The sequence below is a fragment of the Squalius cephalus genome (assembly GCF_949319135.1).
Source record: "Squalius cephalus genome assembly, chromosome: 1".
Lineage (NCBI taxonomy): Eukaryota > Metazoa > Chordata > Actinopteri > Cypriniformes > Leuciscidae > Squalius > Squalius cephalus.
This window is the reverse complement of record NC_137122.1, coordinates 68,704,474-68,731,941: the sequence shown is the minus strand read 5'-3', so window position 1 is coordinate 68,731,941 and position 27,468 is coordinate 68,704,474. Positions and strand designations below refer to the sequence as shown.

Here is a 27,468-nt window from a genome sequence, read left to right as displayed (position 1 = left end):
TTCCCACTGACTTTTATTGTATTTTTTTGTCCATATAATGGATGTCATTGGGAACTGAAACCTTTTTATTACACATATGTTCAATTCAATAGCTTTTTCACTCTACAGTATAAAGATTATTTCACCATTTTTGATAATGTGTTCTGTATAGGGGACAGTTATTGCCCACCTATTACATTGCAATAGTTATTTCACAGGGTAAACTGGGAGGGTAATGGACAGCTCAAGCATTCTTGAGTTCCAATGGATGACATAACCCCTTTATTTCTGGACCCCATTCCTAATTCACAGAAATCACCTTAACCTCACCAAGGGACCCCTCAGATGAGTTCCAGGAGCCGCTCAAAGGAAGGGTGATCTAGAGTGACTGATTACTGATTACAGCAAAAACCACCACACCTGTGTTCAGTTCAGTTCCACCTGTGCTTTGCTTTCATGTGGAAATACTAAACTATACCAAGACAGCGAAGAAATGAAGCAAAAAACAAAAAATGACCACTGTAAGAGAATTCTAATCTGGACTGAAGAAATTAATTGCATTTCAAAGCTAATGTTAAAAAAAAAAAAAAGATAAAAAAAAAAAACATTTGAATGTTACATCATCAGTGGGCAGTAGATGGGTGGGCCGTCTGATCCAGACACTGTATAAATTATAGACAAGAAAGAGAGCAGAACAAACTCCTAACATGAGGAGACTTACTCATGGCCTATGAGACAGAGGATCATGAGACTCTTTACTGCTTTCCTGACATCAACTCATCATGTATCAAGGGAAAACGCTCTAGACATGAATACAATATCATGTATGTGTTTGTATCATTGCTGTCAGCATGGACTGTGCTTCTGAACCTGCTGGTGATCATCTCCATCTCTCACTTCAAGAAGCTTCACACTCCAACAAACCTGATTATTCTCTCTCTGGCTGTGGCCGACATGCTTATGGGACTTCTTTTAACCATAGATGGCTCTAGGCAGATTGAGACGTGTTGGTACTTTGGAGACACTTTCTGTAAACTGTTTATCATAATAGTTGGATTGGTTTTCTCAGGATCTCTCTGTAATTTAATTTTAATTGCTGTTGATCGTTATGTGGCTGTGTGTCACCCTTTACAGTACCCACAGAAAATAACCATAACTAAAACTGTAATAAGCATCTGTCTGGGCTGGCTTTGTTCTTTAACTTATACCATTATCTTTGCATTTAATAATGGATATTCTGATTTGTGTTATGGAGAGTGTTTTCTTACGATAAGATTTGCCTGGTTTGTCACTGATACGGTTATGTCTTTTGGTTTTCCATGTACCCTTATCATATCTTTATATTTGAGGATTTTCTATGTAGTACATCAGCAAGTGAAAGTTATAAACTCTCTGATGAAGGGTGGTAAATGTGTAACGGAAGGTTCATTGAGGAGGAAATCTGAGAGTAAAGCTGCTCTGACATTAGGAATCATTGTGATAGTTTATATGCTTTGCTTTATACCATACTATATCTGTTCTGTATCAGTAAACTTTTCTATATCCATAAATATTTTGACATGGTTCTTGTACACAAACTCAGGTCTGAATCCACTGATCTATGCTTTATTTTATCCCTGGTTTAAAAAGTCAGTTAAACACATCTTAACTCTGAAAATATTTCAGCCAGCATCCTCTCTGGTTGATATTTTTACAGAGCATTAATAGTAATTAAACTGGTAAAGCTGTCAGTCATACAGGATATGATTATCTTTGTAGGATTTATATTTGTAATTTACACTACATGTATCTTATGTAGCTTATTTCAGAGAGGATGTTTTCTGCATTTGATGTGCAATTTACCTTCTTTCCTCACACATTGATATAAATCGACACAATGTTCATAAATTGTAATAAATTAGCTCATTTAATAAACTGAGCAAGCAGCATAAATCCTCAATGTACTGGAATAAATGGTAAATGTAGATATTATGTGCTTTATGCTTAATCACTTTCATCAGTCATGTTGCATCTGTGTTATCAAAAACATAATGACAAAAAAAAGGGACAGTCATACAGAACTAAACTCGGTCAAACTTTCAACTGCTTTTTTTCCCAGAAAATGTCTTAATGTATAAATATTGGTATGAACATAAAAAGATTCAACAACATAAACATAAACTAAACAAGTTCCACAGACATTTGATGAAAAGAAATGGAACAATGAGTCCCTGAACAATATGAAAATAATGGACCAGCGAGCATCATACAAGAGGCACGGCAAGAGCGCGCAAGTGTGTTTTTCTAGAATACTCTGTTCTCCTGTTATTTCAGTGCTACATTTTAGTCAAGGTAAGCCCATCTTCGATTCTCTGCTTACTTTGTATTTTTAACTTCACATAATTCTGTATCTTAGTTAGACGCGCTGCTAGATGTAACAACAGCCGCGAGTGAAAATTATTAAATTATTATTGCAGTCTAATTTGCACTTAAACCTTTGCTCCTAGCAGTTTCGATTTGGCACATTTTCGCGTTATTCACTTAATAACCCGACCGAAACAGCATCTGTAAGAATAAATATAAATAGAGGAGATTCAGATCATTCAGTCAGGACCAGCGAGCATAATACAAGAGGCACGGCAAGAGCGCGCAAGTGTGTTTTTCTAGAATACTCTGTTCTCCTGTTATTTCAGTGCTACATTTTAGTCAAGGTAAGCCCATCTTCGATTCTCTGCTTACTTTGTATTTTTAACTTCACATAATTCTGTATCTTATTAAGACGCGCTGCTAGATGTAACAACAGCCGCGAGTGAAAATTATTAAATTATTATTGCAGTCTAATTTGCACTTAAACCTTTGCTCCTAGCAGTTTCGATTTGGCACATTTTCGCGTTATTCACTTAATTACCCGACCGAAACAGCTTCTGTAAGAATAAATATAAATAGAGGAGATTCAGATCATTCAGTCGGGTTAGCACATTTTATTTTTCAGATTAGAATTCTCTTACATTGGTCAAAAGTTAAGGCTTTTTTTGTTTTGTTTTTTTGTTTGTTTTTTTGCATCATTTCTTCACTGTCTTGGTATTGTTTAGGATTTCCACATGAAAGCAAAGCACAGGAGGAACTGAACTGAACACAGGTGTGGTGGTTTTTGCTTTAATCAGTAATCAGCCACTGTAGATCACTCTTCCTTTGAGCGGCTCCTGGAACTCATCTGAGGGGTCTCTTGGTGTGGTTAAGATGATTTCTGTGAATTAGGAATGGGGTCCAGAAATAGAGGGGTTATGTCATCCATTGGAACTCAAGAATGCTTGAGCTGTCCATAACCCTCCCAGTTTACCCTGTAAAATAACTATTGCAATTGTAATAGGTGGGCAATAACTGTCCAGTATACAGAACACATTATCAAAAATGGTGAAATAATCTTTATACTGTACAATAAAAAAGCTATTGAATTGAACATATGTGTAATAAAAAGGTTTCAGTTTAGTTTAGTTTAGTTTAGTTAGTTTAGTTTAATTTAACGCGATTCATATTTAAACAGTATTTTTGCCAGCTGTAGTAGCTCCACAACAGCACACATCTTTGCGTTCATTCATTCCGATTAGAACAAAGCAAACTGAACTGACCTAATTCCTCAGCGGGATCCGTTTGCTCCTCGAAATGATACTTCCAGAACTTCTGAGGTAAATTTTTGCAGGATTATTATCAAGATAGTATTATTCCTCACAGCATCGTAAAGTACATAAGTCTGAAAGTGAACTCGCGGTGTGTGTTATCCAGCTGATGTGGGCGTTTCACAGGTTTGTTTGGATCGCCTCACATTTGCGTTTGAATAGCGCGCGCTCTCCGTGGGCGGAGCACATTAAAACTTAATTAGCTGAGATGAGAACGACTGACATCTCTCTCTTTGCATACATATTACATAAACTGTGAATATTTGTTTTTTATAAAAATTACTTCATTTAAAAGAAGAGAATTCAAGCTTCATGCCTGTGTGACTGTATGCCTGTTTGACTGAGTATTCGCTGAGTTACAGTTAATTTTCGGACGCGTTTCAGAATTGACTTCACTGACGGAGAGTAGGCAGAACTCGCATCATGTTTATTTTTCTTTATTTGGCGAAAAGCACAACACTTTGTTTTTATTATGAGCATACACAAAAAAAATACACACTAAACAGGATCGATTGATGTATAACACAAGCATATAAGATAAAAATTAAATTTTTTATTTTTTATTTTTTTTTGCACTCATACGGAAAAAAACGAGCCTATCGCGCCGGCGCGATAGCCGACCTCAGGGGGTTAAATCAGTTTAGCCAATCACATTATAGACACATTTACAAAAATGTTTATTGCCAGGTCATACAGAAGTTATAACGACAATTAACACAAGGACAACTTCAGCCGAAGCTGTAAAAAGGCCGGTTCATGAAAAACATGTCTAACGTTACCACAAAACTGAGTAGCCTAACAGACGCGGCTATATCTGCCACGCAATTTCGTCTAGCTTACATTTGACAATTTTGGATTCAAACACGCCATGCACACCACACATACTGAACAACAGTGTTAAATTTGAAAACTACTGTTCGATAGAACTGCTTGGTTACCACAGTTATCTGTGCTTCCTCGGCGATGAAGTTCCACATTTGCGGCTATCCAACACAAAAATGCAGCAAAGCCTTTCACAATATTGTTTTCTTCTGATAACTCCAAATTTCTCCCACACACTGGACTTGACTTTTGATGACGTATTGTCGACAACTTTACAATCTCCTCTAGCTATTCTTTTCTTCAACTCCTCAGCATCCATCTCAATGACTGCAAGCAGATCGCACGCGCAGTTATGAGGGATTTTTAAATGTGAAAGTAGCCTAGGTAACGCGAGGAGACTGAATCCTCCTCGTCCTCCCCTCGTACCCTCTTGGGACCTCTCAGTGGTTTTAACTGCCCTGCAGAGTGCTCCCTTTGAGCCTCTGCAATCAGTGGAGCTTAAGTTCCTGTCAATGAAGACAGCGCTCCTGGTTGCATTGGCCTCCATCAAGAGGGTAGGGGACCTGCAGGCAATTTCGGTTGACGAAGCGTGCCTGGAATTCGGACCGGCTAACTCTCCGGATATGTGCCCAAGGTTCCCACCACACCCTTTCGAGATCTGGTGGTGAACTTGCAAGCGCTGCCCTTGGAGGAGGCAGACCCAGCCTTGGCACTGCTCTGTCCAGTACGCGCCCTTCGTGCTTACGTTGACAGAACGCAGTGTTTCAGGACCTCAGACCAGCTCTTTGTCTGTTATGGTAAGAAGCTGAAGGGAAAGGCTCTCTCCAAGCAAAGGTTGTCTCACTGGATAGTGGACGCCATTGCTTTGGCTTACCAGCAGCAAGGTCGACAGTGCCCCCTTGGTGTGACGGCCCACTCCACCCAGAGTGTGGCATCCTCTTGGGCTCTAGCGCATGGCGCCTCGCTAACAGACATCTGCAGAGCTGCAGGCTGGGCGACACCTAACACATTCGCGAGATTCTACAATCTCCGAGTAGAGCCAGTTTCTTCTCATGTACTCGCCTCGTCATGTACTAGATTCTGCTCAGGTGTCTTCGCTTGCTCGCCATTCCTCTCCACGGACAGGATACATGCGATATTCTCCTCAGGTGAGCCTCATAAGCCCTGAGTCTCCTCCAGCACTGTTGACGTCAACGCCAGAGTTATGCCTCTGGCAGCTTTCGCGCTTGGCTAGGTGCCTCCATGTGCATGGTTCCCCTCCGGGCGACCCCCAAATGTGTATTTCCACTGTAAGCCTCTCTGAGCATGTGTCTTTCCCTTGGCAAGCCACCTTGCCACCCTGGGATGAAATATTCCACCTGCGGCTGGACACCCCAGTGTTACTCCGTATGCAGCCCTTTCGGGGTCATATGTGTATTCCAAGTCCCCCCCTTCGGGCTGGGCATGATTGCATATTTCCAATGAGATATGCTTCCCAGTGTACCTTGGTATTCCTGTGTTAAGTAGGAGTCCTTCGTCCGTGCCAGTCTCACGACAGGGAGCTCAGATTTACGCAGGGCACTGGAAGACAGTCGAGAGGTAAGTAAGTAAGTAAGTAAAGTTTATTTCTAAAGCACATTTAAAACAGCTTGCGCTGACCAAAGTGCTGTACATAATTGAATTGGCCACAGGGTAATAAAAACACATGTAATAGAAATACATTTACAAATAAATTTAGTTTAGGCTAAAACAACATTTACAGAGAAACGGCAGGTTGAAACACACTAAGCAGGAAAAACATTTAAGATGCCTAAAAGGCCAATGTAAAAAGGTGGGTTTTAAGTCTAACTTTAAAAATATCAATATGAGGGGCATTTCTGATGTCAGGTGGTAATCGGTTCCACAGCTGAGGGCCAGCAACAGAGAAGGCTCTGTCACCTTTTCGCTTAAGCCGGGACCGTGGGACATACAGCAGGCCCTGACTGGAAGATCTGAGGGCTCTGGGAGCTGCTTGGGGCTGAATGGTATTTGCTAAGTAGCTTGGGGCCAGTGCGTGTAGAGATTTAAAAACCATTAGCAGTATTTTAAATTGTATCCTAGACTGGACAGGAAGCCAGTGCAAGGAAGCTAGGATGGGTGTAATATGTTCACGTTTTTTTGTGTTTGTGAGCAGTCTGGCCGCTGCGTTTTGAACCATCTGAAGCCGTGCCACTAGAGTCAGAGGAAGACCAAAGTATAGAGAATTACAATAGTCTAAACGGGAGGTTATAAAGGCATGGATGACTTTTTCCAAATCTTTGAATGACAGGACAGGCTTGAGTTTGGAAATTATTCTCAACTGATAAAAACTGGATTTCACTACAGATGATACTTGTTTTTCCAAATTGAGTTCTGAGTCAAAAATAACGCCTAAGTTACGTGCGTGAGTTTTAACGTACGGTGCAAGGGGACCAAGGTCAACGGTGGTGGCAGTTTTGGATCTTGAGGGGCCAAAGATGATAACTTCAATTTTGTTCTCGTTCAACTATAGAAAATTATTACTCATCATGATTTTGATTTCTTTTAAGCAGTCTAAAAGAGGTTGCATTGAGTTGCTTGATTTTAGTGGGATGTACAGTTGGGAATCATCTGCATAACAATGGAAAGCAATATTACATTTTCTAATAATTTTTCCTAGGGGGAGCATGTAGAGGCAGAAGAGTACTGGACCCAAAATGGATCCCTGGGGGACACCACGAAGCACAGGTGCAGGGGATGAATAATATTGGCCTATGTTAACTGAGTAAGTTCTTTAATGGAGATAAGAATGAAACCAGTTTAGAGCAGTGCCCTTGATGCCAACCCACTGTTCAAGACGCTCTAGTAGTGTACCATGGTCTACAGTGTCAAATGCCGCACTAAGATCCAACTAGACTAGGATGGCATTATTACCTGAGTCAAGGGTGAGCAAGAGGTCATTTGTCACCTTTAGCAGGGCTGTCTCTGTGCTATGGCGAGTTCTGAACCCGGACTGAAATGGCTCAAGTGTCTCTGTGGAATTCAGATATGAGAGCAGCTGCGTTAACACCACCTTCTCCAAGATTTTTGAAATAAATGGCAGTTTGGATATGGGCCGGAAATTATTGTGACATTTTGCATCTAGATTATGTTTCTTTAGCATGGGCTGGACAACTGCGTGCTTAAGATATGTGGGAACAGTGTCGGAGGCAAGGCTAGAATTAAGGATAACTAGAATAGAGGGACCAACAACATCAAAGGCATCCTTGATGATCTGTGGTGGAATGGGATCATGTGGGGTTGTTGATATTTTCATGTGTTTAACAATGTCACATAGCTCATTGTAGGACACTCCTTGAAATTGATCAAGTGTAGCTGTAGTTATAGGGTGGAGTGGTATGGTGTCAGAAACAACATGAGCAAACTGTGCTCTGATGTGATCAATTTTCAGAGTAAAAAACTTCACAAACTCTTCACAATTATTAATGGATGCCTCAATTTCTGGATAGACTTGTGGGTTAAGTAAGGGATAATCCACGGCTAGCCATGCATTAAAGGATTTTAATGCACGACGTAGAGGCGAAGAACCACCCGACGCGAAGCGGAGGGTGGTTGCCTCTACGAAGTGCATTAAAATTCTTTAATGCATGGCTAGCCGTGGATTATCCCGCTTATACCTTGGTTATTTGCCAAGTTAAAAATAAGTTAAAGCTGTAACTGATGTTTACAGTGTAATTTTTTAACAGACGTGTAAAAATGACGGTTATTTCTTAAGTTAAGGCTCGTCAGTTCTTGCACTCCGTCCGCTTTAAATAAAGTAGAGCCATCGGATTGCTTTTATTTGAATGAATTCACATTTATTTAAATTCATTATTAAAAGAGAGAGACAGAGAACTGAAGGAGAAGGAACAGAGAGAGAGAGAGATGCGTGCGCGAGTTACCTGTGTGCGTCGATCTCTTCTTTAAAGTCTAGCAGCTACAGTCCCCTCGTTGCTTAAGCATATAGCTAACTTAATGATTCTTTAATGGATTTATTACAATTATTTATGAATGACAGGCAACACTGATACAAATTAAACGATATTCAAAAATCATCCATTTAGCCTACCTAAACGTTTTCATATGCGTCTCTCACTCTGCTTGCAAGTGTATCTGTGTTACTATGGTTACCAATGTAGCGGATTAATTTCGAACTGTAATCAAACTGACTGGAACTACCTGTGCATTAAACGGTTTTACTGCACACCTTCCAGCCAATCAGAATCGAGTATTTAAACAGCCCATGGTATAACTATTGAGTTAATAGTATTAAATAAAATTCTAGGGCGATGAGAATGTCTAGAGCAGTGATCTCAAACTCAATTCCTGGAGGGCCACAGCTCTGCACAGTTTAGCTCCAACCAGCTCCAACTCACACCTGCAAGGAAGTTTCTAGTAATCCTGAAGACCTTGATTAGCTGGATCAGGTGTGTTTGATTAGGGTTGGAGCAAAACTGTGCAGAGCTGTGGCCCTCCAGGAATTGAGTTTGAGATCACTGGTCTAGTGATACTATCCGAAAAATGCTTAGCCCTGGCTTTTTTTGCTGGACTTTGGTAATTGGCCAGAGAATTTTTAAATATTTCTAAAGAGACTTGGAGGTGGTCTTTTTTCCATTTACGCTCCGCTCTTCGAGAAGTCTGCCTGAGATGGCGAATGGAATCAGCCATCCACGGTTGGGATTTAAAATTAGGGCGTTTAAGTTTCAGAGGGGCCACAATATCAAGGATAGCTGAGCAAGAAGCATTGAAAGAGGATATTAGCTCATCAGGGCTCAAGAGGTGTTCATGTGCAGTGATAGAGGCATTGCCCGCATCTCTCAAATAACATTCAGAAAACTCAATAACAGTAGAGGAGTTAAAGCAAAAACCACCACACCTGTTTCAGTTCAGTTTTACCTGTGCTTTGCTTTCATGTGGAAATCCTAAACAATAGACAGTGAAGAAATGATGCAAAAAACAAAAACAAAAAAAAAAGCGCCTTAACTTTTGACCAGTGTTAAGAGAATTCTAATCTGGACTGAAGAAATTAATTGCATTTCAAAGCTAATGTAAAAAAAACAAAAAAACATTTGAATGTTACATCATCAGTGGGCAGTAGATGGGTGGGCCGTCTGATCCAGACACTGTATAAATTATATGACAAGAAAGAGAGCAGAACCAACTCCTAACAGGAGGAGACTCACTCATGGCCTATGAGACAGAGGATCATGAGACTCAATACTGGGCAATTCCAGCGTTATGGAGTGACATTTGCAGTCAAAACTTGAAATATAAATTCTCAGAAAATGCATTTAATACCAATATATTGTAAACGTCTGTTTATATATCCATACTCCCTTAATAAAGGAGTCCAGACATTAAAAAAATATCAGTCTACGCATGCGTTTTATATTTAATATGAGGGAAATACACATGCGTTACGGACGTGACAAAAAAAATCTCTAACATTTTGTTGCCAAAATATTTTTTAGTAATTCTGTGAATTACACTGCGCAAACCAAAAGTAATAGTACCCACCGAATGAAGAAGGGTTGGCTCTCCACAGAACATAAAATATTCATTTTATGTTATTTTTCGTTTTCACATTTATGAGGAAAAAACAATGTTACGGACGTGACAGTTCTCCGTTATGGACGTGACCGCTCTGAAAGCGGCACTAAAATACTGCTTTAAAACGTTCACAGAGACCTCAAACAGGCATTTAAAACACCAAATATTAAGGATTGGTATTATAAGCAAAAATAATATTCGATGTTTGTTCGAAAATCGTACCTCTCCCCCAACATGCTCACCGGTAAGACGGCGTTCACTCAAATCCCGCTCCAACATTACATTTGAGTAGGCATTTAGTCTCATATTAATGTTTAAATAAAATAATTGTATTTTTTATTTCATATGTTGATTATATGAAAGGATAACAGCATGAGTAAGATCATTAGATGCGCAATATATCGGATACAGTATATCAGTGGGCAGACATGATTTTGACCAATTCTTTAGTTTTTTTTTTGTAGAAAGCTTTTCTTTAATGTGAATTTCGTTTTGTATAAATTGTATCTTAATTTTAATCAATGTTTCATCAACAAATTGCCTGGATTTTTTTAAATAAGAAGCAAATAGGCTATAGCAGACAATTTAATCAGGACACAGAGGCGCCGCCGCGTGAAGTGGAGCGCGCCTCATAAATGAACCGAAACTCTGCGTATAATGTAGGCTACTTGCCTCACATACCTGAGAAATATATCTATAGGACATCTGAAATGTCTACTTTTAAACTACTTTTAAGTCGTGAGTCAAAATGATTGCAATATCACTATTATTTTGTCAGCTTGATCGCGGGATTATGATGAATATTCATGTTTTAACCAAGAGGGAAAAACGCGACATCCCGAAGGAAGGATCCCATATTTCTATGGCTATAAGACACATGCTCTTCTTTAAGTTGTACTGTATCATATAATACCTTCTGATATTCATATTTCGTCCTGTAACTGGCAGAGGAAGAGAAGATCCGTTCATGTGTGCTTTATCCGCCGCGCACTGAGGCGCTATATATAGAAATATACCACGCCGTATTAAAGAGCGGCCTCTATTGTTTACATTTTGTTATAAAATAGACTGAATTTGAAAGTTGAGACATTTTTTCATATTAAAACTAACAAAGCACAAATATTATTGCGATTATTGGATATGCACTGAATATATGATAAGCCTGAAACCGATCACAAGTGCATATGTTTTGATGTGAAGCGTCCGTAACGGTCACGTCTGTAACGCATTATTATGGTTGTTCAGAGCAAAGTAGTGGAATGAAATGTCGATCCAAGTAAGCATAAACATAGTTTAGCTTTGCATATAAAGTTTCAAGTTATTTGCATTTATAATTGTTATATTATATAAACTTAATCTTTAAAACGTTACGGACGTGACAGAGCACTGAAGCGTTGAGACCTCTTTATTAAAGCCCTTATAAATTCAACAGGCAGTGCTGTTATGACCAAATTAGTATATTTATTTCTCAGGCATGCCTCCATCTTTCAGCAAAATGCTTTATGTTCAAATTAAGTTTTTAAAAGGGGGGTCTTTGATACCTCTTTTGAAAGTATGAAATATGGCTGGTTGAAATGAAAATTTTAGCATTGTTGCTCACCTCATATGTGGTGAAAAAAAAGGCAATTTTCTTAAAATTTCTGATACAGCACATTAATACAGTATATTACAGACCTAAATGGACAACTTAAAAGGGGTTTTGATCTTTAGGTAAAAACTTTATTTTTTCATGGTAAGGATGACTTTTGCGTGGAATTGCCCTACTGCTTTCCTGCCATCAACTCATCATGTATCAAGGGCTTTGAATTCTCTAGACATGAATACATTATTATGTATGTGTCTGTATCATTGCTGTCAGCATGGACTGTGTTTCTGAACCTGCTGGTGATCATCTCTATCTCTCACTTCAAGAAGCTTCACACTCCAACCAACCTGATTATTCTCTCTCTGGCTGTGGCCAACATGCTTATTGGACTTATTGTGATACCCGTAGAGTCCACCACACAGATTAAGACGTGTTGGTACTTTGGAGACACTTTCTGTAAACTGTATAATATAATGTATGGATTGCTCTTCTCAGCATCTTTCACTAATTTAGTTTTAATTGCTGTTGATCGTTATGTGGCTGTGTGTCACCCTTTACTGTACCCACAGAAAATAACCACAGCTAAAACTTTAATAACCATCTGTCTGAGCTGGGTTTGTTTTTCAACTTATTATGTTGCAGTTGTATTTTTTAATGGATATTTATACAAAACATACATGTGTTATGGAGAGTGTTCTCTTACGATAGGATTTGCCTGGATAGTTACTGATCTGTTCAAGTCTTTTATTTTTCCATGTACCCTTATCATATCTTTATATTTGAGGATTTTCTATGTAGTACATCAGCAAGTGAAAGTTATAAACTCTCTAATGAAGGGTGGTAAATGTGTAACGGAAGGTTCATTGAGGAGGAAATCTGAGAATAAAGCTGCTCTGACATTAGGAATCATTGTGATAGTTTATATGCTTTGCTATGTTCCATACTTTATCTGTTCTATGACAGTACACTCTTACACAATCTTAAATGTTTTAGCATGGGTTGTGTCCACAAATTCAGGTCTGAATCCACTGATATATGCTTTATTTTATCCCTGGTTTAAAAAGACAGTAATTAAACTGGTAAAGCTGTCACTCATACAGGATATTATTATCTTTGTAGGATTTATATTTGTAATTTACACTACATGTATCTTAGTATGTAGCTTATTTCAGAGAGGATGTTTTCTGCATTTGATGTTCAATTTTAAAAATTAGTTAAACTTATTTCCACACACATTGATATAAATCGACACAAAGTTCATAAATTGTATTAAATTAGCTCAAGTTAGCTAAACTGAGCAAGCAGCATAAATCCTCAATGTACTGGAATAAATGGTAAATGTAGATATTATGTGCTTTATGCTTAATCACTTTCATCAGTCATGTTGCATCTGTGTTATCAAAAACATAATGGAAAAAAAGGGACAGTCATACAGAACTAAACTCGGTCAAACTTTCAACTGCTTTTTTTCCAAGAAAATGTCTTAATGTATAAATATTGGTAAACAGATTTAACAACTTAAACATAAACTAAACAAGTTCTGCAGACATTTGATGAAAAGAAAGGAACAATGAGTCCCTGAACAATATGAAAATAAGCAGTCATATCAGGTGTAGCCAGGAGTTGCTGTAAGTCCCACAGATCATCCTCATAGACTGTAGCAGACTGGCCTTTTCTTACTGTGAGATGTTACCCCACTCTTCCACCAAGGCTCTCAAAGTTCTCAAACATGGTTCCTGGATTTGAAATCACAGTTTGTGTGTGTGTGTGTGTGTGTGTGTGTGTGTGTGTGTGTGTGTGTGTGTCCTGGTAAACCCAAACGTCCCCACAAAGATAGTAATATCAGAAATGTCTGACCTTGTGGAAAAAAATTGTTATGGTCCCCATGAAGAAAACATGTTATAAATTATACTAAATTATGTTTTTTGAAAATGTAAAAATGGATCAAGTTTTCTGTGAGGGTTGTGTTTAGAGGTACACTGGAAAAAAGGCCACTCCAAAAATAAGCAAAACAAAAAATAATACAAGATATTTTGGCTTATAATAAGAATTATATTTGGCTTGAAATAAGACATTATATTTAAGCCTTGCAAGATATGAGTGATCTTGAAATTAGCTGGGAAAACGTACTCGGTTACCAATGTAACCTCGGTTCTCTCTAGAAGAGGGAACGAGTATTGCGTAAGTTGCTTACATTCATTGTCAACGCAGTGCGGCAGCCGGCAGACCTAGGCAGGCTGTATAAGCGTGCTCATTGGCTGCTCGGCGGCAACTGCTTAAGCCTATCAGTGAGCGCTCTGATACGCGGCCTCCAATGAGGGGCTTCGCGCCCTCCACACCCTTCTAACCATCAGAATGGGTGTGGCCAGCGTGTATATAACCAGCGCTCACAGGCTAAATATCTGGTTTTCGCAGTCTGAAGCGCAAAAGCTCGTGGCGCGACACGGCTGGTTACGCAATACTCGTTCCCTCTTCTAGAGAGAACCGAGGTTACATTGGTAACCGAGTACGTTCTCTTACGAGAGGTTCTCTCGTATTGCGTAAGTTGCTTATGCATCGGGAACCCTTTGTCAACGCCGTGTGCGCCGAGCATCCAGCCCATGAATCCCAGGGAGACCGGGGAAAACATACTGCTGGAATATGTGGCCGGTCGGAGAGACGGGCCAGCACAGCACAAAGCACTTCACTCAGTCTATAAAATAGAGCGGCGCGGCCGGTCTATAAGCATATAATAGTGCAAAACAGTAAGGCCGGCAGAGCGAGGCCACACAGTACATAAGCACTCATTAGGGTAAGAAAAGAGCGACATAGTCGGTCTTTCATGAAGAGAATAAACCCCCGCGCTACATAGTGGAATACGGGCGGTCAGCAGCGCGGGCCAGCACCATTAAAACAGCGCGTAGAGGGGAATGAGAAACAGAGCAGCCCAGCCGGTCTGAGTATAAAAACACTTTACCCTAAGTATATACCAGAAGTATCGTTAGCATGTGAACGTAGTCTGCACATGAGAGACTGGGCAGAGCATACATGTCACTTATACTGACATTAATTTTGCCTGTAAGGCGGAAACTTCCAGGTTATAAAACCTCACGAATGTTGATGGGGAGGCCCAGCCCGCTGCCATACAAATACCGTGATTAGAAATTCCGCTGGACCAGGCCCACGACGAGGCCATGCCTCTAGTGGAGTGGGCTCTGATGCCCAGAGGGCACTGCAGGTGTTTGGAGGCATAAGCTGCTGCTATCGCGTCCACTATCCACCTGGACAAGCTCTGCTTCGAGGCGGCGAGACCCTTGGTGCGTCCGCCGAAGGAAACAAAGAGCTGCTCTGAACGCCTGAAAGCGGCGGAGCGCGTGATGTAAACTCTCAGCGCCCGGACAGGGCATAGGAGGTTATCACTGTCCCCATTGTCGGATGCTGGCAGAGCCGAAAGGGAAATGACTTGTGCCCTAAAAGGGGTTCCAATCGCTTTGGGGATGTAACCGTGTCTCGGTCTGAGAATGACTTTCGAGTCGTTCGGTCTGAACTCAAGACATACAGGGCTAACAGCTAGCGCGTGCAAATCCCCCACACGTTTAACTGAAGACAGAGCTATCAGAAAAACGTTTTTAAGCGACAGGTACTTTAAATACACGGATTCGAGCGGTTCAAAGGACAGATCCCAAAAAGGAACCGAGGGGGGCCGCGGGGGGTTCATCCGTCTAGCTCCTCTGAGGAAGCGGATAATGAGCTCATTCCTTCCTATTGCCCGGCCGTGCGTCGTCTCCACGAACGCTGCAATAGCCTCCACATATACTTTGAGCGTGGAAGGGGACCTGCCCTTTTCCAACAGCTCCCGCGGGACCCCGCATGCGCGTGGATCCAAGTTTTTAGTAGCGCACCATTTGGAAAACACCGACCATTTAGACGCGTAGAGCCGTCTCGTAGAGGGGGCTCTAGACTGTGTGATCGTGTTCACGACCCCTTCTGACAGGTCAACGGGTATCCGTTGATCACCCATGCATGCAGAGACGAACGCTCTGGATGGGGATGCCAGATCGGTCCACCGGCTTGGGAGAGGAGATCCTTTCTCACCGGGATCGGCCATGGGGATGAGTGCGACAGCCTCACTAGCTCTGGGTACCAAGTTTGGTTCTCCCAGCGCGGGGCTATCAGAAGCACTGAGTGGTGCGTTTCTCTGATCCTCAAAATGACCTGTGGCAACAGGGAGATCGGAGGAAAAGCATACAGCGGGAGGCTGGGCCATGTCTGGGACAGCGCGTCCTCGCTTTTCGAGTAATATTTCGGGCAGTGAGCATTGTCTTTCGACGCAAAGAGGTCGATCTCCGCTCTGCCGAATAGGCGCCAGAGAAACTGGACTGTCTGGGGGTGCAGGGACCATTCTCCCGGGGGAATGCTCCCGGAGAAACGCGTTCTCGACTGCTATCATCTCCAAACACTTTATGTGGAGGCATTTTTCCTGGTCTGACCACAGGCCAAAACCTGTTTGCCCTCGAAAAGAGCGCCCCAACCTGAGGTGGAAGCGCCCGTCGAGATAACTTTGCGGTGTGAGATAGCTCCCATTGTCACTCCCCGCTGGTACCAGTCGGCCGCTAACCAGGGCTTCAGTGCTGAAACGCAGCTCTGAGTCACTCTGATTCGGATGCCGCCGGAAGCCCATGCTCTGTGAGGCACTCGGGCATTCAGCCAGCTTGTGGCGGGCGCATTCGTAAGAGACCCAGCTGAAGCACTGCTGCAGCTGAGGCCATACAACCCAGCAACCTCTGAAATGTTTTGAGAGGTGCGGTGCTGCCCGGCCGGAAGGATGCGGCCAGGCGTGGAATGCAACGCGCGCACTGTGTCGACAGGCGGGCCGTCATCGCTACAGTGTCCAGATCCAAACCCAGAAAAGAGGTTGATTGACTGGGCACTAGAGAGCTCTTGGTCCAGTTGACCGTAAGCCCCAGGCTTTCTAGGTGGCTGAGAAGCACTGTTCTGTGGCGGATGAGTTCGGCCTCTGACTGTGCTAAAATCAGCCAATCGTCCAGATAGTTTAGAATTCGCACTCCCTGCCCTCTCAGGGGAGCGAGAGCCGTGTCTATGCACTTCGTGAATGTACGGGGTGCTAAAGACAGGCCAAACGGCAGGACGGTGTATTGATATACCTGACCGTCGAAGGCGAATCTCAAGAATGGCCTGTGATGGGGTATTATCTGGATCTGAATGTACGCGTCTTTCAGATCGAGAGAGATGAACCAGTCCCTCGGGCGAATCTGCGAGAGGATCTGCCTGGTTGTGAGCATTTCTGTAAAAAGCCTGACTCACTCATAGAAGGGTGAACCGGTTCTATTGCCCCTTTGCACAGAAGTGTGCTATTTCTGCTCGAAGTAGATGTGCTACTTCTCCATTCACTCTCGTCTCGGTACGCGCCTGAAAGCGCGGAGGGCGGCGAGCGAACTGCAGAGTATAGCCCATTTTTACTGTGCTTAACACCCATTCTGATGCGCCTGGAATTGCTTCCCACGCTTTTGGCCTCCGGGCTCCGATCGCCGCGCATCGTGGGCTCGAGAGCTCGAAATGGAGGGGCGGGCACGGCACGCTCGCTCTTGGTGCTTAGATACGGCGGATCGCACGCAGCGATAGCTGGCCGTTTTACACACAGTGTCCCGGTGGCTTTGGACGGGGAACATATAGTGTGAGGCGCGACGTGCGATGGCGGCGTCGGGGGCGAAAATGTTCGTGAGTATGTGTGAGCGCTCGAGGGCGGGCACAGGACTTACATTCAAAACATGACCGGTCGTGCGAGGCCGTGTGACAGAGCGGGCAGTAAGTAGGTGTGGGCACGGAGAAGTGGACACGTGACCTACTTTTAACACTAAAGCGGCTTTTGCCTGCTTTATGAGAGTGGGCTCTGTGAGAGACACGGGATGTATAGTGCTTGTGTACAGGGGTGAGCACAGAAACGTGGGCACATTCACTGCACTTGAAACACATACGGCGTCAGCCGTGCAACCAGACATTATGCTCTTTTGAAATTTGTCTGGGTTGCCGTGAGAACGGCGGTTGCGCGCAGGCAAGCGGGTATATATACCGGCTCGTTGACTGCGAGGTAAACAGCTGCAGTAGCCGTGGCAATGGGGACTGACAGAGCGTGAAGCTTCGACGGTGGTCCTGCCGCAGCGCTGCGGGACTTAACCGTCTTTTCTTCTCTCGTGTTTAGACGCTCATAAATACTCGAGCACCATGAGTAGGTGTGGTGCGAGAGGCGGGTTCGCTTTCTGTAAGTAAGAAAAACTGGCCGCGAGCTCGGAGAAGCAAGCAGCATAAATTTTTATCTGCCCCGAGAGCTGGGATCAAACACGGATCTCCCGCGCGAAAGTGTATGATTTTGCCACTGAGCCACAGGGGAAAACACATTAGCTTTTGGTTAGCGCGAGCATATAAAAAGCGACCTCATGTGTCGCGTCGGCGTTTGTTTGCAGGCGTGCGTGTATTTAAAACAGGCTCGTTTACTGCAATAGTAATATTTCCAGCCGCCTGAACTTAAGAGGGGACTGAGAAATGTGTGAGAATTGGCGGTTGTCCGGCTGCAGCGGGACTAACACACTCTCTTCTCTTTTCGCCGGTGAGTGAGGCGCGCGCGCTGAACGTTGCTCGTGACCGTCCGCTTTGTCATCCCTTGTGAACGGCGCAATCTGCGCGGCCCAACAAGGGAGAGAGCGGGCTTGCTTTCTGTATGTAAGAAAAACTGGCCGCGAGCTCGGAGAAGCGAACAGCATAAATTTTATCTGCCGCGAGAGCCGGGATCGAACCCGGGTCTCTAGCGTGAAAGTCTAAGATTCCACCACTGAGCCACAGGGGAGAATACATTAGCTTTCGGTTAGCGTCATCATGTCTTGTGACGCCGTTTGCTTGCAGGCGTGCGTGTATTTATAACAGGCTCGTATACTGCGATAGTAACAATTCCAGTCGCCTGAACTTAAGAGGGGACTGAGAAATGTGTGATAAATGGAGGTTATAGTCCGGCCACGGCGGGACGAAAACACTCTGTTCCCCTTTCACTGGTGAGTGACGCGCGAGGACGGAGTAGCTTTCTTGTAACGTAAAGAGAGCTCCAAGACCGTCCGCTCCTGCCATCCCTTGTGAGCGGCGCAGTTTGCGTGGCTCGAACAGAGGAAGAGGAAACTCGCTCTGAGACCGTCCGCTTCTGCCATCCCTTGAGAGCGGCGTAGTTGCACGGCTCGAACAGAGGGAGAGTACGGGTATCTATCACATTCTCCTCATCTCCTGACGCGGCGCGGGCGAGAACCGGCGGTTGAGCGGCCGGGAGGGAGAGGGCGAGAGAGAGCTCGAGGGAGAGGTTCCGGCGAGCTCCTCAGTCACAACAGTCTCCGGTGGTCTCTGCGAGCGGCGCTTCTTATTGCGCGGCCCGGCAGGGACAGGCAGAGCGACAGCTTGGTCGAAAGCTTCAAGTCGAGCCCGCAGGGTCGACATTGAAAGCTCTTCGCACTCGGGGCAGCCGCCCGTAGAGAGTGTGGTGGCGGCGTGCCCGCGGCCCAGGCAGAGAGCGCAGAAGAGGTGGCGGTCTCCATTGCTGAGCCGTGTTTTACAAAAACGCCTCGTGCTCTTTTAGAATACAGTAATAATGTAAAGGATATGTCGCCGGATAGCGTAGCAGGCACGGATGGCTGAAGGCGGCGAAGATGGCCGGCTTTCTCAGGCGCTGTCCTAAGCTTGCTGGTCGCTGGTTTCAACGGCGGCGGCTCTCAAGATCCAGCGATGAGAAGAGCTTCGCTGAAGACAAGAAAATCAGATATTTAGCCTGTGAGCGCTGGTTATATACACGCTGGCCACACCCATTCTGACGGTTAGAAGGGTGTGGAGGGCGCGAAGCGCCCTCATTGGAGGCAGCGTATCAGAGCACTCACTGATAGGCTTAAGCAGTTGCCGCCGAGCAGTCAATGAGCACGCTTATACAGCCTGCCTAGGTCTGCCGGCTGCCGCACTGCGTTGACAATAAATACAAAATTAAGGATAATTTTTGGCTTCAGATCTCGAAGAAAGAAGACTTTCCCGATGCGTAAGCAACTTACGCAATACGAGAGAACCTCTCGTAAGAGAACTCATTTTTAGCTATATTTTACTAGTATTGTGATGTTTTGTGTCTCATAATAAGCTTGTCATGCTCAAAAATAGTATTTTCCCCTAAAAAGTAGCATTTTTTTATAGTCATTTATAGTCAGTTTGTTTCAAGTGTATTTAACTAATTTTTAGTTCTATAATTGTTACACTGTTCTAGATTTAAGTCACCACCAACTTGAAATAAGATTGGAAACTGGCATTTTGAGACAAAATGTCTTGAAGTTATCATTCCTGACTCGTATTAGGCAGTGCTCTTTTGCCATAATAAGCCATCATTTTCCATCCTGTCATCATCTCAAGTGTATTTACCTTATTGTAAGCTCAAGAAAAGTAGCCTAATACTGTTCTAGATTTTACCTTCTAGAGTCAAGACTATAACTACTGTTTACTAGACAGAAAAAGTGAAAAATAGTTTGCATTTAACCTTTTTTTATTATTATTTAAACAGCAAAAAGTCCCAGAGTACTGCATAAAAGGGAAACAGCTTTATTTTTCTCAACATTTTGACTCAGAGTATTTATGGAACTGCAATATGAAAACACAGTAGCATTTTATAGATTATAAGAACATTTTATAGATTATAAATGTAAGGTCCATTAACCCTACTCCCACACCTAAACATACCCATGGATAAAAAGTAATGGACGTGTGTAGGGAAATGGCAGTTTTATTAACAATATAACGTTAGCATTAAAAGATAGTTTGAGCCACTAATCCTACCCCTAAACCTAACCATTTCTTAAAACTACGTAACTACAATTATAAAGAAAAACAACAGACATACACGTTTAATCACAATAATTTATTTAGTGAGAACATGTCAAAACCGGTACCAAAAGTCATTCACATGACGATGTGTCACAGTCCTCTCTGGCAGTATATAATAGTTGTGTATGAGGTAACGTTACAGAGCAGAATTTAAATTATTAATCCATGAAAATGTTAATCTGGTTTCGGTTCGCTGTTCGCTCTGTGAAGGCGCGCGCGCTTCTCCATTTCAAATGTAGTACACCAACTTAAACACGGCATGTCGCAATCTGTGACGAAGCATGCGATAGCCAATGAGCGTTTGATATCACTGCCGTAAAACATGTCATAACGCTTCGGGCACAATTTTTGAATTTGAATTCACCACGAGCGCGGGATGCCGGGATTTGATGTTTACAGTCGCTGCTGAGAGAAATGATAAAGATCACTGGATAAAGGGCTGAATTTGGATCTGTTTCTTGCAAACAACGCATGGTTTCTAAAGATTTGGATTACACCAAGCTAATAAAATTAAAAGTATTACTAAAAGTATTTTGTGAATTTATGTTGTGTTTTAGTGTATGGGTCTATAGGAGAAAACGCCTTTTGTGTCTCACGGTAAATAAACCAAATATTACAAAATGGTTAAACGATTAAAGAAGGTATTTTTAAGGTTTTAAAGTGTATTCTTGTTTAACCCTCTGGGGTCTGAGGGGTTTTTGGGGTCCTTGAGATGTTCTGACATGCCCTGACATTTGTGCTTTTTTCAGTTGCTTATAAACATATTAATGGCAAAGGTGTAAATTCACTCTATTTAGCACAAACAGGGCTACCATAATATGTGAACAACTTGCATGTACATGTTTGTATTTTTGATAGAATAATGTTTATGCATGGTTTTTTCAAAAACAAAAAACTAAAGTTTCTGAAATAAGGCCATAAAACACATTCTAAATATATGTAAATACGACTTTTGACTAATGGATGACGTTGCCTAGAATTTTTTCTTCAAAATTATGTGAAAATCATCCTGCCTAATCATTCACATAACACAATACATTGATTTAAATCTTGTAAAACACTTTTTGTTTGGAAAGGCTATATGCGGGTGGGCGTGATTCACACCTGCGGAGTCAATGGGGCCCGCATAATGAGGCTGCATACGTAATGAGCCTTTCATTCAGGTGTGTGACTGAGCCACAAGAATGCAAGGACAATATATAACTGGTTTGTTGTTTTTTTCCACAAATTTTGCTTGCAAATTGTACAATATCCAAGGTAAACATTTCTAGTAATTGTGCAGTTAATTGTTCTCATACTGTATTTTCAGATTTGGAATATATTCTCTTCCCAAATGTGTCACTAATAAAGCATAATAAAATTATTTAAAGAGAAGGCTTATAATGACCTTTTAAGATTTTGTTTACATCTATCCTTATATAAATAAATATATATATATATATATATATATATATATATATATATATATATATATATATGTTTTTTATTTTTTTTATTTTTTAAGGTTATACAATTACAACAACATTTAAAATTGTAACAATATTTCCAGTGTAATCTTTCTTTGTATTCGCGATTCATATTAAAACAGTATTTTTGCCAGCTGTAGTAGCTCCACAACAGCGCGCATCTGTGCGTTCATTCATACACAGAAACGTGATTCATATTTAAACAGTATTTTTGCCAGCTGTAGTAGCTCCACAACAGCGCGTATCTGTGCGTTCATTCATTCATAGAAACGCGATTCATATTTAAACAGTATTTTTGCCAGCTGTAGTAGCTCCACAACAGCACGCATCTTTGCGTTCATTCATTCCGATTAGAACAAAGCAAACAGAACTGACCTAATTCCTCAGCGGGATCCGTTTGCTCCTCGAAATGATACTTCCAGAACTTCTGAGGTAAATTTTTCCAGGATTATTATCAAGATAGTATTATTCCTCACAGCATCGTAAAGTACATATGTCTGAAAGTGAACTCGCGGTGTGTGTTATCCAGCTGATGTGGGCGTTTCACAGGTTTGTTTGGATCGCCTCACATTTGCGTTTGAATAGCGCGCGCTCTCCGTGGGCGGAGCACATTAAAACTTAATTAGCTGAGATGAGAACGACTGACCTCTCTCTTTGCATACATATTACATAAACTGTGAATATTTGTTTTTTATACAAATTACTTCATTTAAAAGAAGAGAATTCAAGCTTCATGCCTGTGTGACTGTATGCCTGTTTGACTGAGTATTCGCTGAGTTACAGTTCATTTTCGGACGCGTTTCAGAATTGACTTCACTGACGGAGAGTAGGCAGAACTCGCATCATGTTTATTTTTCTTTATTTGGCGAAAAGCACAACACTTTGTTTTTATTATGAGCATACACAAAAAAAATACACACTAAACAGGATCGATTGATGTATAACACAAGCATATAAGATAAAAATAATTTTTTTTTTTTTTTTTTTTTTTTGCACTCATACGGAAAAAACGAGCCTATCGCGCCGGCGCGATAGCCGACCTCAGGGGGTTAACACCATGTAGGCTAATCCTCCAAAACGAGTTTGCAGCAGAGGGCACGAACAGAGCGAAATGTTATTATTTATGAGTAACATTAAACTATTAATAAATGCGGCTGAAAATTTAATTCATAAGACAATTGAATGCAATAGAGTCAAAACATTAATGCCACAATATTAATATGCATAAGTTAAATAGGAATATGTACAAATGTGTACATCGGTAAAGTTGTTTATACGTTAATAAATAACGTGATTTTGTCTTATATTAAGTGTGATGAGATATTTTGACTAGAAATTAGAAAAATATACTTGGCAAGATTTTGAGTTTTTGCAGTGTAAGGTTAGGTTCAAGGGATATAGTTTGTACAATCATAGCCCTTCCCTGCGACCCCCCCTTTTTTCTTTTCCAATTACCCATTGGAAATAAAAGAACAAGGGGTGAATGGGCTGGCAGGCCATGCACATTCATTTCACCCAGCAAGCACTTACATTCTTTCCTGGGTGTGTATAGTAAAAAACATAGGGTTATTTGTTTAACCCAACCGATGGGCTGCACATATTGGGTCAATGTGTTGGGTTATTTTCCAAAAATATTGGGTCATTTATAAAACTGTTGGGAAATTTCTAGAAATAACCTGACTGTTGGGTTAAATAGCCTTCGGTTTCCGCAGCGACGGTTCAAATTTTAACGGTCCAGTGACAGACAGTCAACACAGAAGCTGCTGCTGCATCCTGATTATGAAAGGTAAGTCATATCGTTTTTATGTATATATATAACATTAAGTATTGTGTACTGAGACGTTGAATATAATTATAAAATTAGTCAGCAGCCATATCACCCTGTAGCACAAAACTGGTTGCCCACTGAAGCTAAGCAGGGCTGAGCCTGGTTAGTACCTGGATGGGAGACCTCCTGAGAAAACCAGGTTGCTGCTGGAAGAGGTGTTAGTGAGGCCAGCAGGGGGTGCTCACCCTGTGGTCTGTGTGGGTCCTAACGCCCCAGTGTAGTGACAGGGACACTATACTGTCAAAGAGCACCGTCCTTCGGATGAGACGTAAAACCGAGGTCCTGACTCTCTGTGGTCATTAAAAATCCCATGGCATTTCTCGTAAAGAGTAGGGGTGTAACCCCGGTGTCCTGGCCACATTCCACCCGTTGGCCCTTACCAATCATGGCCTCCTAATAATCCCCTTACATTGAATTGGCCCTATCACTCTCTCTCCTCTCTCCACCTATATCTGGTGTGTGGTGAGCGCACTGGCGCCGTTGTACTGTGGCTGCCGTCGCATCATCCAAGTGGATGCTGCACACTGGTGGTGGTTGAGGAGAGATCCCCTGATATGATTGTAAAGCGCTTTGGGTGTACAGTAGTACATATGAAAGCGCTATATAAATGCCCGATTCTATTCTATTCTATTCTATTCTATAAAATATTTTTTTTTTAAACGAAGTTCCCTTTAGTCCGTTTTAATGATCTCCGGGAAGTGAGATCGATTGGAAATTAATCCTAGCTATCCCCTTTAGCTCGCTAGCAGTAATAAAGTAATTAATTAAAACATTATACTAGCGAAACCGTTTAGAGATGTACTACCAGTAAGTTACCTATTACAATAAACTAAGTAACGTTAGGCCTAGTCTGAAATCACTATCTAGCATTATGACTGTTTTACGGTATTTGTTATAGCAAATGTATTAAGTAAGGGTTAATGCCCGACGAGGTGTCCGTTGTCAGGTTTTAATGGATGACAGTTGCCTCCGCCGAAGTCCATTAAAACCTGATAATGGACACCTCGAAGGGCATTAACCCGCTTATACCATGGGTACTTACGAAAGAAAGAAATATTTAATCAATTAATAATACTTTAATGTGTTTTAGAGTAAAAATCGTGAGGGTTTTTATTTATTAAGTCGAGCGCACTATTTAATATCTCCCGTATACAGGCGTTGCCAAGCAACGTGGCCACAGCGACCCGACCGCATCAGTTGATCAGTGAGTTTGAGCCAGCGCAATCATTTAGAACTGTCATCAGGCAAATTGACGGGACGCCTTTCACCATTATCACTTTATAACGGACACCATGCAGCCAATCAGAATCGAGTATTCACCCAGACCATGGTATAAAGGGACTTAAGTGATGGTCAGTCAAAGCTGAAGAAGTGCTCCATACTGGTAACATACTTTTTTTGTACAGGTGCGACTACAATTGTCACTAAATACGGAACAATAGAGCTCTACTCATTTGAACCGTAGTGCACGGACCATTTATCAGCTCGGCCCAGCGGCGCGCTGAAATCTCCGAGATGAAAGAAAGATGAAAAAGTGCAGATATTCCCAACAACATTGAAGCGGAAAACATGAGAAACATTGTGCAACAAATAAACGATTAGTTCACGATTAGTTAAAGAAAGTTTGTTATGTTTTCCAATACAAAGATTACCTTGATTTATTGTAGTAACACAAACTGCAACTATGGTATTTTGGCAGAAATGTGGTAGGCTATATTCATAATGAATGTTGTTATATGAAGTCATGCATATGCATGCAACTGTATTAATACAGTAGTAGCTGAAGCATCCAATTATAGTATTTTTTTTCTTATTACGTTTTTGCCTTTTATTTAAATGTGTTGTACTAAATGTGTTATACTTTTGTTTTAGACAAATGGGTTAATATGTGAAGCAGACTACAACAGTTTATCTTCTGCCATTTAATTGAAACCTTTCAAGGTGAGTAAACTATTGAAATAAGTGATATATAAAAGGGTTTTAGGGCTAGTTTACTTTTCTGAAAATATATATTTTTTTCTGCTTCATTCTAACACAGGAAGAAGTAAATGAAAGATTTACGCTACTGAATGACAATGGTTCTCAGCTCTGGTCCTGGACAGTGTACAATAGTGTCAGGTCACGAAATCACAGGATCCAGTTGCGAATAATAAATGGGGTTTATTGTAAACAGCAATATGAATAAACAGGACAGCTGGTGAAAACTATGGTCGGCAGTAGGTTCTTGGCAGCGCAGGACTGCAGTGAGCTGAACCTCAATTCCTGGACAGACTAGGGTGACTGAAGCGAAGAACGAATCCTCAACAGGTAGAACAATGGCTGACAGAGAGACGCAGGATATCCGTGAGAAACTGGACAAGGAACTGCACAGAACATGAAGCAGACAGAGTACCAGCAAACAACGATCTGACACTGAACCTGACAAACACAGCACTACATAAACGTAGACACATAAACGAGACTCATAAACGAGACACACCTGCGACTGATCTGATCGCTCGTCAGCGCAGCTGACGCTGATAGGCAATCAGATCAGAGCAGTACACACAGAATGAACAAGCAAACCCGCGAACCGTGACATTACCCCACCCCCTAGGAGTGTCTTTCGATGCTCCCAGAGGGTCCTACCTGGCGATTGTAAGCATTGATAAGGAAATGATCCAATATGTCCCGGGCAGGAACCCAACTCCTCTCCTCCGGACCGTAACCCTCCTAGTCCACAAAGTACTGGAATCCACATCCCCTCCGCCTTGAGTCCAGAATACGACTAACTGAATAAGCTGGTTCCCCATCTACGATTCGCGGCGGTGGGGGAACCGGGGCAGGCGGATTAATAGTAGAACGAAAAAAGGGCTTGATCATTGACACATGGAAAGCGGGGTGAATTCTCCGGTACGCCGGAGGAAGTTTGAGGCTGACCGTCACCGGACTAAGGATCTTGGTGACGGTAAACTGGCCAATGAATTTAGGAGCAAGCTTTCTACAAACGGAGTGGAGAGGAATATCAGCAGATGAAAGCCACACTTTTTGACCAGCGACATAGACGGGAGGTCTCGACCAGTGGCGATCGGCCTGGACCTTAGTGTGCAAACCCACCTGGAGAAGAGTCTCCCTGGCCGTTCTCCAGATGTCTCTGCACCTCTGGACGAATTTGTGAGCAGAGGGGACCGCGACTTCGGATTCCAGACTAGGAAAAGTTGGTGGCTGGTACCCTAAACTACACTCAAATGGAGACAGGCCCGTGGACGACACTGGTAATGAGTTATGCGCATACTCAACCCATGAGATATGGTGACTCCAAGAGGAAGGATTCTGTGATGCTAAACAGCGCAACCCTCGTTCTAAATCTTGGTTGGCCCTCTCCGTCTGACCGTTGCTCTGGGGATGGAATTCAGAGGAAAGACTGACATTCGCCCCCAGAAACCGACAAAACTCTCTCCAAAATTTGGATATGAACTGGGGACCCCTGTCAGAGACCACGTCTGTCGGGAGGCCATGAATACGAAAAACGTGGTCTATGACAGCAACCGCTGTCTCTTTACCACTGCCTGAATCTTGTCGGGATCCATGCCCACCCCCTCAGACGACACGATGTATCCTAAAAAGGGGACAGACTGAGCATGAAAAACGCATTTCTCCGCCTTGACATAAAGCCCATTCCCCAACAGCCTCTGAAGC

The 27,468-nt window shown here is 42.3% G+C and overlaps 1 protein-coding gene across 1 annotated transcript; it reads left to right on the top strand.

Moving 5' to 3' along the window:
* Positions 1-702: 702 nt before the first annotated feature.
* On the top strand, positions 703-26,168 carry LOC307171920 (trace amine-associated receptor 13c-like; the record flags this gene model as incomplete). The annotated part of the gene is made up of 3 exons (XM_079893855.1): positions 703-803; positions 11,837-12,686; positions 26,061-26,168. The coding sequence occupies 3 exons, from the start codon at positions 703-705 to the stop codon at positions 26,166-26,168; spliced, it is 1,059 nt and encodes a 352-aa protein (XP_079749981.1).
* Between the last annotated feature and the right edge of the window lie 1,300 nt (positions 26,169-27,468).